General features: G+C 40.8%; 4 protein-coding genes and 2 long non-coding RNA genes across 18 annotated transcripts in view; 4 read left to right on the top strand and 2 right to left on the bottom strand.

The window, feature by feature from the left end:
• Positions 1-5,771, bottom strand: part of cno (adherens junction formation factor afadin) — a 51,914-nt gene extending 46,143 nt beyond the window's left edge. For 4 of the 9 annotated variants that reach the window (XM_018019104.2, XM_018019105.2, XM_018019109.2 and 1 more), the window contains exon 1: positions 5,306-5,767. The gene's annotated coding sequence lies outside the window, so the exon portion shown is untranslated. Of the gene's footprint in view, positions 1-5,305 lie in introns of all 9 variants that reach the window. The other 5 variants (XM_089463384.1, XM_018019111.2, XM_018019115.2 and 2 more) reach the window with 2 other exon arrangements.
• Positions 67-1,044, top strand: LOC149270446 (uncharacterized). The gene is made up of 2 exons (XR_016269031.1): positions 67-409; positions 484-1,044. It is a non-coding gene; the product is annotated as an uncharacterized LOC149270446 (long non-coding RNA).
• On the top strand, positions 4,471-5,398 carry LOC149270445 (uncharacterized). Its single transcript, XR_016269030.1, has 2 exons — positions 4,471-4,838; positions 5,010-5,398. It is a non-coding gene; the product is annotated as an uncharacterized LOC149270445 (long non-coding RNA).
• A 257-nt stretch (positions 5,772-6,028) lies between the features above and the next one.
• LOC108609280 (RAB6A-GEF complex partner protein 2) lies at positions 6,029-7,942 on the top strand. Its single transcript, XM_018001035.2, has 5 exons — positions 6,029-6,376; positions 6,435-6,649; positions 6,712-6,983; positions 7,044-7,424; positions 7,488-7,942. Exons 1-5 carry the CDS (start codon positions 6,243-6,245, stop codon positions 7,770-7,772), a joined length of 1,287 nt encoding a protein of 428 aa, XP_017856524.1. The 5' UTR covers positions 6,029-6,242; the 3' UTR covers positions 7,773-7,942.
• A 155-nt stretch (positions 7,943-8,097) lies between these two features.
• Vps37B (vacuolar protein sorting 37B) lies at positions 8,098-9,130 on the top strand. Its single transcript, XM_018000609.2, has one exon. The coding sequence runs from the start codon at positions 8,273-8,275 to the stop codon at positions 8,939-8,941; it is 669 nt and encodes a 222-aa protein (XP_017856098.1). The 5' UTR covers positions 8,098-8,272; the 3' UTR covers positions 8,942-9,130.
• Positions 9,118-13,968, bottom strand: Kat60 (katanin p60). 5 transcript variants are annotated; one of them, XM_018000608.2, is made up of 7 exons: positions 13,793-13,968; positions 12,517-12,675; positions 12,031-12,093; positions 11,340-11,964; positions 11,148-11,269; positions 10,103-10,662; positions 9,118-10,038 (listed from the first exon to the last, which is right to left on the bottom strand). In XM_018000608.2, the coding sequence occupies exons 1-7, from the start codon at positions 13,802-13,804 to the stop codon at positions 9,840-9,842; spliced, it is 1,740 nt and encodes a 579-aa protein (XP_017856097.1). In that variant the 5' UTR covers positions 13,805-13,968; the 3' UTR covers positions 9,118-9,839. The 5 variants fall into 5 exon arrangements, with proteins under 5 accessions (XP_017856097.1, XP_089319833.1, XP_089319819.1 ...); XM_089463707.1 differs by having other exon boundaries at positions 13,692-13,962; XM_089463693.1 differs by lacking the exon at positions 13,793-13,968 and adding an exon at positions 13,333-13,534.
• Positions 13,969-14,037: the final 69 nt, after the last annotated feature.

Here is a 14,037-nt window from a genome sequence, read left to right as displayed (position 1 = left end):
TATATATAGCTATATCAAATTTTACCTATATATTTCAGTGGCTTGGCTATTACAGCATATTACGTTGCCAACAGCAGTTGGCTATGAAGATACCTTTGTACACTAAAAACAAAAAAAAATTGGAATGTTTAGCCTGGTAACTGTCAACTTGCTGTTTACGTTAGGGGTGGGTATCGAGCGAACCCTCCACAAGGTTGAGCTGACAACAGACACAGGCCAGGTATAAAAACCAAGCACGCCAGCAAAATCAAGATCAGCCACACAGGCAGGTAGCTAGGCCACAAATAAGGAGCGAATATCACAAAGGAGAAAGAGGGAGAAGCACAGAGAGAGAGAGAGAGAGAGAGAGTGAATATGAGATAGAAACGGAGAGAAGGTAAGCAGGGTCGGTGCACTGGCGCAGAACGTGGTGAGTGTGTGAGTGCTGGAATAGCCGTTCAGTTTCAGTTTTATGAATTATACCAATTGACAATTTGAGGGCAGCATTCCAGAGCTGAATAAAATAAAATAAAAGTACAGTCAGTCATTCAAGAAGATGCCCAAGCAAGCGCACCCTGTTGCACAGTGTGTTGTTGCTCCTTGTTGGGCATTGTCGCACCTTTGTCTCGCACACGTCTGTCCATCAATCGATCCATCAATCAATCATGCGCCACTCGGCATACCGAGAGATGAATATGAAAAGTCAGCGCGAATCGTATTTGTAAGCAAATGTTTCGATTATGAGTTTTGAGTGTCTGACTCAACCTACCCAAAAAAAAAAAAAAAAAAAAAAAAAAAAGAATGAAGACCCCTCCTCTTGATGATGTTATTCCCTGCTAGAGAACCAGGCCAATAAAAGATATATAGAGATTTCTGTCAAAGATTTCCATTTGCTTAGCTGTGAACTGATTGCTAATGGCTTTCAAAGCAATTTCATTCCTGAATATATAAATATACAAATACAATATAAATATATAGATAGTAAGACTATGCCAAAAACAACAGATTTACATTTCTATTGTAAAAAATTTAACTTCTAGAAAATAAAATGGTCTAACAAGCTAAGAGGAATTTTCTAAACAATCTCTATTCGTCATATAGATTACAAGAAAGACTAAAAGGTATATATGCTATTTAAATTAAACAAATACCTTACAAGCGTAACATCCAAGCATTTCCATTATTAAGCTTCTACTCTACTACATGCTAAATATATTTTCCAAGACTATAATAGCATTTCCTACAATATCTAGGGATTCTCCGATTGTAGTAGCTCATTCTTTGTTACATATGCCAATAATCCCGGTTATGTACGCAGAGAGGAGTTCTTTTCGTTCTGTCCGTTCAGATGGAACTGGGAGCTCGTTGAGCCGATTCTGTTGTTGTTGTTGTTGTAGGTAACGCGAGCCCTGTGAGTCTATGTGTGTGGAATGTGCGGGAAGAGACTCGACCGCAGCGGCTACAAAGAGGGAGAGAGAGAGAGAGCGCGAGATAGGAGAGGGTCTATCCTACAGTGGGAACTGGAAATGAATTTCATGAATTGCATGCAGCACTTTGCTATACTGGGCAGTCACTCGAATGGATGAGGGCGTTGTTTGTGCAATTGCGGTGTTTCCACCTCCCTCCACCCTAGTGCCCCGCACTTCACTCCAAGTTGTTGTCGTTGTTTGCTTGGTCAACAACTTTCTCACACGCCAAAGACGAGGCACATCAAGTCGGGCGAGGCGAGACGAGACGAGACGAGATGGCGGAAGGCACAAGCTGTCGTAGATCTTTCGAAATGCATGAAACCGCACACAAAATGCAAATAAAGTGGAACTTTATGTGAGCTTCACACATACGATGTATATATGTATATACATATAAGTATATAGATCGGGACTCGGACAATAGCTCATGGACAAACATTCAGCTCAAAATCACGGTCAGGCAGTAGCCAAACAAAAACAAAATGCAAAAAAAACAAGTTTCGCTATTGGCGCATACGATTTGCGAAACGGGTTTCCAGCTTCCAGTCAGCAGGGGCGGCAATGGGTGTGGCACTGACCGCACTAAATCAACCCAAATGCCTAATCCATTTGGTGCTCCTTTTCCTTTTTCATATATATTTTTGGAACTGATATGGAAAACTATTGTTATATAATATTTAGTATATAATATTGTAGAATATTATATAGAATATAAGTTTAGTAGAGTTTTCTTATTTACATATACACATTTTCTGATATTAGCTGATAATAAATAAATAAAAAATTTGCAAAAATTTTTTATCAAACTTCCTTATAATTTCTCCAATCAATTCTCAATTGCTAAGTTTCAAATAGATCATTCTTTACGATAAACCGTCTCAACCTTTCTCTCTTGCAATAAATTTCCACATTTCATAAACGGAAACCGTTCGTTTTTCTCTTTTTTGCCTACTTATTATTTTTCATTTCGCACGAATTGAACGCAATTTGAAATTCCAATTTGTTTATAGAACAGCTAAAAGCAAAAGGCAACGGCAGCGGCAGCAGCAGCAACAGCAACAGCTGCGCCGCCGAAAAGCTCGTATTTCCAGCTAAGGCCAAAGCATAATAAACTATAATTGTGCAAAAAACAATAAGCCGTCAGCGATGCCGATTCCAATTCCAAATTCTGATACCGTAAACGATGCCAAAACGAAAGCAAAAGTAAACAAAAGCAAAAGGCAAGAGGCAACAGAAATCCGTTGCATGCATATGCCCAAAAATAAACATTCTGCGAGACTCCAATTACGAATTGAGAAAAAGGCGCAAATGCGCAAAATAATAATCGTTGAGGAATCAACTAAACTCAAACTACAGAAAATCATAGAATTAGCAATAAATAAGTTGAGAGTGAAGAAATAATATATTTATATATACTGGAGTACTGGAATACTGGCCCACACATTAGTTAAGGCTTAGAGCTAAATGCGTCTTAGACAAAGAACAACAACTATAGTATGAATTATAAAATAATATTAATAAAATAAAAATTAAATAAAATAAAAAATGAACTAAAAATAAATAAATAAAAGTAAAACTAAAACAATAAATATTTATATTAAATATGTAAATAAGAATAAAAGTAAATCGCAAAAAAAAAAACATATTTGGGCACGCTAAGAAGGTCTTGCTTGCAAAGCAAAGCTAAATAGAAATGCGCATTAATTATGCTCTACTTATATTGGAATTCTTTAAAGCAGTTAGCTTTATTGGTATGCGTGTGTGCATGCGCCTGTGTCCCAATAACTGTGGCATACTCGAAAGTGCGCCCCAATTCTGTACTTCACACACACACAAACACGTTTAACTAATCTGCTTTTGATGTATTATTTATCAATGGGCAAATATCGAATCTATGTCGTAATTAGATTAGCTGGCACCTGTAACTACACACACACACACACACACACACTCGCACGTGTGCCAGTTTCTCTCTCTCTCTCTCTCTCCGTCTGCTTGGGCATTTTTTGTTGGATTCGTTCGGCCCACTTTTGTTGTTGAATTTCACTTGTTTTGGTTTGTGTTTTGCTTTTGCCTTTATTTAGTTTGACTTTTCATATTTGCTTTGCACATTTTCTTGGAATTATTTCAGTTCTGTTTACTCACTTTTTTGTTGGGCATTCTTATCTGTTTGCTCTAAATGCAATTGCATTGTTTGTAATATTCCGTGATATTGTTGCTGTTATTGTTGTCTTTAGTACTTTTGTACTTTTATGGGCCAATACATATTTGGCTTATCTCTTGACGTTTTTTCGTTTTTTTTTTTTTTTTTTTTTGGGGGGGGGGGGCGGACATGAACCACTCTTGTGTCGCATTTTTGATAAGGCTAAGATTACAGAGAAATGAGCACAGCCTAGATATGAAATATATGGTCATACAGTATGTTTGTATGTCAATATATATGTTCAATATACATAGACTAAGTCTATAATTACACCTTTTGTCACTCTAAAATTCGAGTGCTGCAGGCAATGCAAAACCTAAATTTATTTTCAGCCAGGCAATGAGTCATGCAACGAGCCACAGTCCAAAGTTCATTTTACAAAACGAGCAATGGGCAAAAAGCAAAGCAAAGCAAAGCAAATAAAGTCCGCAAAAAAGACTAATTTCAAGGCGCCAAAACGGGCATAGCTGTAATTTAGCGTGAAAAAACAGACAATACTTCAAGCAAGCCAGCAAAACTGCTAAAATCGCCAACAAAAATAGGTAGGAATATATATACATATGCATACATAAATTCCGCTGTATATTCTTTTTTTCTATTCAAGCCCTTTTCACGTTTTGTTTTTGCAGCTCTGCAACACGCATAAATGGCTGCATTGGCTCTTCTTGTAAGACAACATAATGACAAAAAGTAGTAGCTAATAGCAAATGCGCCATGCTGAAAAGGTAGTCTGCATAACACCCACCGCAGCGTATAGTGAAAAACGTAGTAGACTTGACTAGCATGTAAAACCTACTATACTAATGTGAGCTTGTGTGTGAATGCGCGTGTTTGTATGCTTATTTATAAACCTGTTGTCAAAAGACAACAACAACTAGTTGCTGTTTGCTGCTGTAAAGCTGCACTAAAAATTCCGATCTTCCAGTCGTTGTCGTCGCGCCGGCGCTCGGCTCCAATGGAGTGAGTTCCGTGTGCACAGCTCCGCGAGCGAGCGCGGCGGCTGCGCTCAAATAATAAAAACAGGTATAACTGTTTGCATTGGTGTGTGTGAGGGCGAGTGTGCGTGTGCATGCGAGTGTGAGTGTGAGTGGAGACTTTTAAGAGCTGGGAGCCAACTAACCAGCCAGCCAGCAACATCTTCAACGAAACAGCAGAGCAAAATGTACGATGTGATAACCATACGAAATGTACGAAGGTGAAACAGCAAAAAAGTAAAGCAGCAAAACACAGTAAAGAAGGCGAAACAACAACATTGAATGTCGACGCACCCTTTTCTTATTGTTTTGTTGTTGTTGCTTCTGTAGATTTTGAAGCGCAAAACCACATCCGAATTAACGTAGTCTCTTATACCTATGCAGATGGAAGCAGCAACAACAACAATGAATGCAAGTATGTGAAGAAGAGCGTTAAAAAAAAGAATGTAGAGTATAGCGGGTGGCGTCCGACATTCTCCACAAATAAAAAAGCAAAATAAGTAGGCAAAATGCCGACGCCGTTGGAATGCGTTGTTGTTTCAGTTGTTGTTGTTGTTAAGCCGGACATGGCAATTGTTGTTTGCTCTTGATAGGGGTACGCCAATAATAACCAATGCACTTAACGCTCAATTGGCAATAATTAAAAGCTGGAAATTACAACAACGAAAATTACAACTTACCTTTTATGACGTTTCGCCGCGATATTTAAATCCAAATTAGAACACGTCCAGGTAATCCCAGGCATAAATGAACACACAATTTTAAACCAGTAACACTACAAAAATTAGCAACAAATTTATTGCCACGCTTAATTAAATTAACGCAGCACTCAAATAACTTTTAACTTTGTTGCTGCACATTTTGACGCACAGATCACTAGGATCGAAGGCCAAGCCAAAGAATGGCTATGAAAGCACCTAAATGCTATACACAAAAAAACAATCACTTCGTTTTTCACTATTTTTTTTTTAATTTCGTACAATTTACGCATACACTTTACACTTGTTGCGTTGATCGTGGTGCAATTTTTTGCTTTTCTTGGAAATTCAACGAATTTGTCAAATGAACAAAGCGCGAAGCACGCGCGTTACACGTTTGAAAGCGACGACGTCTGAATTGGAACTCAATGCGAACGACAAAGCGAAACGCAATGCTGGCGGTGCGAATCAAAACACAAAGCAAAACGAATACTTATCGATACTTATCGAACGCACAACTGTTGCGTGCCGTTAAGTGATGATTGTAAAATGTTGGTATAAGACTAAACTCCTTAAACCTCTGATTTCACAAAACAAAAATATTAAATAAGATAATCATAATGTAAACTAAACAAATATTTTTATTTTAAAAATTTAATTACGTACGTTAACGTAACCACACGATGTCTATCGATGAGCCTGTAGCAAATACAGGCTACAATAATCGATATCAAACTTATCAAGACTTTAATAAAACACTGAAAACATAAACTTAATTAATGAAGAAGTATATAAAGAATAATTTAAAATAATTATTGATAATTAGAATAAACATTGCTATACAACAAACCAATAATTTTGCTATAACACACACAAACAAAACGGAAACTATCAAGAAAAACACAAACTATGCTTTAAAATGATTGAAATTAAAGCAAAATTAGTGCGTGCAGATTCAGCAATATATGCAACAGGCGAGTGCGTTGAATGTTTGATTGAATTCACGCACAAACTGTTTGGCGAGGAGCAGCAGCGAAATGCCAAAGCATCAACGTAAGAAATCAAATATTAAATAATTGGAAAAAGTTCAATTTGAATGGTTTATTTGTAGCGTAGAGAATTTGGCGTGGGCCTCGGTGCAGCTGCATTGCTATAGAAAAACCAGCTACAGCACACAGTCGGGCGACAAGACAGCAGAGCTGGCAGAACTCATAGGACGCACAGCATTGGATGCAGTCACCCAAACGCCAGGCGAGGTGATTGTAGCAACCAAGCCGAAGATTCTCTTCTGCGACCTCAAGCTGCAGCCAGGCGAGACGAAGATGTGTGGGTGGCCGTCAAGTTGGGCAATCAAAGTGACACCATTAAAGACTCCATTTCATTTGCAGACTTCTTCAATGAGTTTGTGCCGCGGGATGGGCCGCCCACATATCGCGGCCATGACATTCGCTACTTCTATAAGATCACGATTGCCACACAGCGTGTCAAGTCCAAGGTGCAAACGCTGACTGTGCCCATACGAGTGCTGCCCATTCCATTGATAGCTCGACCGGATGAGCTGCCCGTCACAGTGGAGACCAACGAGGAGCTAACGCCTACGAATCCATTTCTGGAGAAGCGCGAGATAAGCGAACTGGAAATATCGTGGCATCATTTAAAAGTACGGCTTATTCCTGCTAATTTAAATGAATCTAATTCCTCCTACTCCACTCACATATAGAATGTGACGGCTCGACGTGCTCCGAAGTTCTATCGGATCTCGAACAAGCGTGGATTCGTTGGTCGCTTCTGTCTGTTCAAGCCCGCCTATAAGCTGGGCGAGGATATTGTGGGCAGCCTGGATTTTGACAATTGTCAGGTGCGTTGTGTCCAGTTCTCGGTGAAGCTGCAGCAACAGGAACTGCCGCTGCGGCCGCAGCCGCAGCAGGCGCAACCAACTTCTGGCGACGATGTTGCTTCGCAGAGCTCCTTTGACATGGCAAGCATTGCCAGTGGCATAACCGTGGATAATCTGCACAAGTCGGAGACATCGGGCAGTGCACGCAACAAGGATGAGCCCAAGCCCATGGGCAAGCTGAGCACCATATCCACATCCCATCAGGTTGCTCTCTAGCTAAATCTCTCTCCATCTTATCCTAATCTTCTTTTTGTGAATTGCTTCCAGGTCTGCTATTCAACGCTGCAGACGCAGGTGGTTGTACCCATTCCACTGCACGTTACGCCCACATTTCGTACCGATCTGGTGGACGTGAAGTGGCGTCTCCATTTCGAGTTTGTAACCAGCACCATGATGGACTTTGGCGTACCGAATCCTCAGTCTGGAGAGCTAAAAGCGCCAGCTGAACTGCCTGTTGAGACAATGGTATGGAATTTACCTGTGACTATATATGCAGCAAATCCACTGCAGATTTATGCGCCAAATCAAACGTATAATCTCTTGATAAAATAATAATAATATTAATAATACAAAACTTTGTTGCAATAAATAGTTTGTACATTTAACAAAATTGCGCGCCGTGTTTTGAATAAAAACTATATGGCATCACTTCACTTCCATTGAGGAGTATGTTAATGCTATTAACAGTAACATCAAATGTTAAAATTCAATTTCCTTTAGATCTGAGGCCAAGAGAACATAATAATCTGTTAATTAAGCAACAGTTGCATTTAAGAGATGTAAACACCCAATACTTACAAAAAACAGGCAAGAGCACATCGATTCAAATGAATAAAAACTATATGGCAACTCTGTATAGTTAACATAAACGGCAATCAAATGCGTATGCTGTTAATAGCCGTATGACGAATTTGTAATATCGTAGTCTCTGTTAATTTGGTACTAAAAATAGTGTTGTCTAGCTCCAAACATACATAAAACAAATTTTTTTAACAAAAACACATACCCAGAAAATATAAATCAAGAAAGTTTGAGTATATCTACAAAGAAGCATGTATCAGGAATATCTAAATCAATTAAATTCAACGCTCTTTCCGATGAGCTCCGAAGAGCTGAAAGAGCTGCTCAACAACGATGACAAATTGGACGAAAAAGTCGATGAGGTGCTCGAATCGCTAAGGACACAAAAGGTTCGCTTCTGCGAGGAGAATCGCAATCGTGCCGAACAGAACATCGAGAAGGAGCCAAAGATTATTGAGCTGCGGGGCAAACTGGCCGAGCTCACCGAGGAGGGACGCACAAGGTGCAACGCCGTGCAGGAGCTGCTCACACAAATCAAGGAGAAAACCAGTGGCGTTTCCCAGGAGACGGCGCTGGCGCTGCTGCAGACGGCGGCGTCCGAGAGCGAGGAGCAAACGGAGGAGATCGTCAAGAAGTTCACCAGCAACGAGCTCAACGTGGATGCCTTCGTTGAAGAGTTTCTCCGCAGTCGTCGCACCATGCACCTGCGCAAGCTGAAGGCCGAAAAGATGCAGGAGCTGATCCGCAAACAGACACAGCGGCACAGCACGAGCGGACCGGGCGGCGGTGTACCCGCCTATGCCAATGTGCCGGGCACAGCCGGCGGCATTGGCAGTTTCTACCCGCCCTCTCAGATGGGCGTGCCGTATCCTGTTATGGGCCCAATGATGCCCATGCCGCCGCCATCAAGACCCTATTGAGCCAGAGCGAGGATCTAGTTTATAATTTCAATAAAAACCCATACGCAGTTCGAAGATGCTGCCATCACAATCGCGGATGACTCATCCGAGTGCTTTGTTTACATTTTACGTGTTAAATTTATACATAGAGAACAAGGAACAGTAGCTTAGCTAAGTTTTAATAAAGCGACACCCTCTTCGAGTTAAAAATCCTTCATGGTTTTCTAGTTTATTGTTTAAAATTGTTTCAAGTATTAAATCTTTAAGTACATTCAGCTGATTCACAATTTTCTCTCATTTTCACTGTTTAAACTAAAAGACTATCAAATATAATTAATGCGTAAATTAAACGAACCGAATTAATTACAAATTAATAAGAAACTTTTGAGTGTGTATTAAACAGAATAGAAAATACATATTAATTAGACAATAATTTATAAAGCGATAAACAATTACTCGCATCAATTTCTAATTTAGATCTTAGTTTAAATGAAGCCAAGGGCTAGGAGGCATGTGGATTAGAGGCTTAGTATAATGAATGGAAAGGATTTTTAGGAAGGATTGTGCACATGCTTAATATATAAATATATATATTTATATATATATGATTGCTTTGCTTTTTAATTGTTTTGCTGCTATCTTTAGCTCTCCCTCTCTAATTTACTGTTAGTCTTTTGAATTCCAACGCTTCGTTCTTATATGCATATATCATATATACACATATACATATTCAAAATGTTATATATAAAATATGTTCAACATTATCTCTGCGGCCGGTTTAACACTTTAAAAGGTTTCTCACTAAAACTATCCGTGTGTGGATGTGGTTGTTGTTGTTGTTATTGTTATCAAAAAATAGTTGTATATATATAAATAGATGCCTAGAATCGATGGAAATTGTGTGTTGAGTGTAACGCCATCATGACGAACCGAATTCCCTCATCCATTTCTCGTACTTGTCCAGATCTGCACGGGACACGCTCTTGTTGCAACGACTGATGGCTTCGTTGAAGTCCTTATTGGACACGGGCAGATCCACCTCCTCGGTGGCCAGCTGTCGTATTTGTTCCGGCGTTAGGCCGGCGATCTTGCGTCGCATCGACATCATGCTGGCCTCCCTAAAACATGCCGAATTTCAATTAAAATCAATGAACAATACATAGGATGTGATTCTACACGCACCTGCACACATTGGTGATATCAGCGCCGGAGTAGCCTTCCAGCTGATTGGCCACATAGTTCAGATCGACGCTATCGTCCACCTTCACTTCGCGCAAATTAATCTTGAGCAACGCCTCACGTCCCTCATCCGTGGGCAGTGGTATATAGATGCGTTTCTCCAGACGCCTGCGCAACGCCTCATCGATGTCCCATGGAAAGTTGGTGGCTGCCAGCACCATGACAACTTTGGCCTGCTCCTCGCCGCCGCCCACGCCATCCATTTGCACCAGCAGCTCCGATTTGACGCGTCGCGATGCCTCGTGCTCCGACTCGGAGCCACGTCGCGAGCACAGCGAATCAATCTCATCAATGAAAATTGTGCTCGGCGCATAGAAGCGCGCCATCTCGAAGAGCAGACGCACCATCTTCTCCGATTCACCACGATATTTAGATGTGAGCGTAGCGGAGCTGACATTGAAGAAGGTGGTGCCACATTCGGTGGCCACAGCCTTGGCTAGCATCGTTTTACCTGTGCCAGGTGGGCCAACCATTAGGACGCCTTTCCACGGACGTCGTATGCCCTGGAAAATACATTAAACGCGTTAATTGATAAGCAGTGCACAGTGGTATAAATCGAAATTTGTAGCTGCAAAATATACGAAAATCACAACAACAAAAACTTGACAAATGTTGAGAGCCTTAACTTATCAGACGATATTTTAAATGCTGCTATCAGGAACATTAAAAAGCTTGTTATTAAACAAAAGGAAATGCTCTATATGAGACTGACAGACTATGCGATACCCTGTTAACAGCTATAGGGAATATTTATATGCCTTTGTAGTATATATCAAAACAGTTAAGCATTCAAATAGCATAATCTTGCTGTATACGCTCTTTACTTAGCCTATTGCTCATCCACTTTTACCCTTGTCTCCACTCCTATCTTTTATAAAGATATCGAGGAGTGTGACTACCTTTTGTTTACACACTTTTGATTATTACAGGGCATATGGCAAATATAACAGCTAATGATTCAGCCTATGCAGGTGACTTGATGACGCACCTTGAAGTAGTCTGGCATCAGCATGGGCAGCACAACAGCCTCCTCCAGCAAGCGCTTGGCATCGTGCAGATCGGCTATATCGCTCCACCGCACCTTCGGATCCTTTTGTAGTATATCACGCTCTGTTGATGATAAGTGTGTCGTCATTTACATATGAACTGGGCATGAATGTTCGCCTTTCGCTAAACTCACCCAATATGTCCACCAGCTCGGCTTCGATGTGATTGTTGGGCTGAAACTTCCGCTCCTCTTCTGTCGCCTGCTGTTCGCTCCCATCGCCATCCGCTGTGGAGCCATTGCTGACAGCCGCTGTCGCGTCATCATCTTTGCCATCATTGTTATTATTATTATTGTTGTTGTTGCTGATGCTATTGGAGGTGGACAATTTGCGACCGGCCACACGGCCATTGGCGCCGCCGCGTGCACTGTTCGATGTGGAGGCCGATCCTCGACTGTTGCGCGCTGTGCCTGGACCGTTGCGGGCAGTGCTCTGTGGGATTGTGCTGGGTCGGCCGCTGGTCGGTGCGCCGCCTGCCGTTCGACGGCTATTTGTGGTTGTGGCACGCCGACCCACCTGCTGGACGGGCGGCGGTGGCTTCGGTGGTCCCCAGACATCGGGATCTTTCGGAGGCGGCGTCCATATGTCCGGATCGGGTTTAAACCAGGCAGCGGGATCTTTGTTCACATTGCCGTCGTCACTAAACTGTGCACGCAGCTTATGGGCAAATTTAGTATTTTGCAAATCTAACGAAATGTCCTGCAGTGTGCGTTGTATGGCCTTAACTTTAGCATGTTCCTGATTGATTTGCTGATTAATCTGCAATGTAGATACATGATATAATCTAATTTATACAGATAAAATAGCTAAGCAGCACACACTCACCATGTTCCACTTGCCCTTGCGCATGGGATCCACGGTACTCTTTAGCAGGCGCGCCAGCATGCCCTACAATTAAAAATAGATTTTAATCTATATGCAACAGTTTTGTATACCCTAGCAGAACGCAAGACTTGTAGGGTTTATGATATGTTTCTAATCAGTATGAACAGCTGTCCGCTGGGTGTCAACCTTTAAGCTATATTGATGAACCTTAACATATGATATGAGATATGGGTTATGCATAACTATAACTGTTGTGTAATGAAACTGCTGAACACCGACTCGAATATAAAAACCACATTTCGACGATAATTCTCTCATAGAATCAATCAATCAGAAATAGTGATTTGTATCTGTTTAAATGACCTAATACTTAACAAGCTGTAAACATTCGACGTAATATATTATGTATCGCGCCAATAGTTTTCATATCAATCCGATCTGTAGTCTGCTAGGGTATTTGTTGTTCTTGGTTGTGATCTGTCTTACCTGTAACCCCTCGTAGTATATGCAGGCCGAGTCGTAGTTGCCTGTCAGGGCCATGTCTCTGGCTAATTTGGCATTCTCGCATATTTCTTCAATTGTAGTTTTGGCCATTACGGTCATTCCTACGCAAGTGGTTGTCTTTTGCTTGCCACCTCGCAGTAACTGTTCAAAAAAATAAAATAAAAATATAAAAAAAAATCAGAACAGGTTGTTGTCGTTGTAACCAAAAACGAAACAAAGATTAGTCCCAATTAAAGACATGAGCATTGTTGTTGCTGCTGCTTAAGTGCGTAAGCTTCTCGCTCTCTCCCTCTGTCTTTCTCGCTCTCTCATCGCTTCAACTGTCTTCGTATTTGCTCTCAGACAATAGAACGGAAGCAACGCAGCGGCTTTGTCACTCACTCACTCACACAAACAAAAACATACACAAACACACGCCACACATAGGCAGAGACAATCTGACACGCACACACACTTGCAGGTAAAAATGGAAAGTAAGTATTGGCCTCTCAAAATAACCGAAAATAATAAAAGAAGATAGCAATGGCAACGACCGAAGACAACTACAAATTGTACTAGTACACATACACACATATATTTATACATATGTACACGAACTGGCGACAAGTGCTGCGCTAATTATAAGCACAATTGTTCGACCCGTTGCCACTGTTCCTGCTGCTGTTGCTGTTGTTGTTGGTTTTTGTCACCAAATTTAAACCATGGACGTGCAACTGCGCCGCGCTCCCATTTCCGAGCTGTTAGCTCAAAAGCTGAATCGGAATCCGTTTGGCGAAATGTTATAAAAAAATTATGAACCTTGCCGTTGACAAATAAGGCGCTTGACCTTGTTGAATCGTCGTTGTCGAGGCTTTTAAATAATTCTTTCAAGTCAGCGACGTTAAAAAGTTGCAAAAAAAAAAAAAAAAAACTAACACACGCGCGCACTCTCATACAAGCACACACACATAGACAAGAATGAGCAAAGAAAAAACAGAGCTCAAATTTCCGCGGCGTTTAAGTTTCGTCAAACACACACACACACATACACAAACAAAAACACTTATATGCAGATGAACAGCCGTTTGCTGTTGTGGGCTTAAATGCACATAAAATACATTTTTTATAAGGAATTACGTTAATTAGTTACTTGTAATTCTGTATGCATTTTCACTTGCATTTTTTAAGAATTTAAATCTCGTATGCGCTACGTGGGGGCGTAAGCGTAGACAAACTCGTACAGTTTTTATTCAATGTTCTCGTTAGCCAGCTTACTTACGGTTATGGACATTAGTACACTGGCTTTGTTACACGGCGTTAAGAGCTTAAACTGATTAAAAAACTATTTTTGTTTAAATTTAAAGGCAATGCATTAGCTAAAATAAACGGGTGCTGCGACTTCTGCGGCAATTGTTGTTGCTTAATACTAACGCAATGACAGTGATGGCTTTAAGTATCGAATGATCCCCGATATGCCGATATTTATTTGGATATCACATTCTCAAACACTAAACACTAGATGCA

This window comes from Drosophila arizonae, chromosome 2, assembly GCF_054131065.1.
Source record: "Drosophila arizonae isolate 15081-1271.41 chromosome 2, UAZ_ARI_1.0, whole genome shotgun sequence".
In the NCBI taxonomy this organism is placed as follows: domain Eukaryota; kingdom Metazoa; phylum Arthropoda; class Insecta; order Diptera; family Drosophilidae; genus Drosophila; species Drosophila arizonae.
This window is presented reverse-complemented; position numbering and strand designations above follow the sequence as displayed.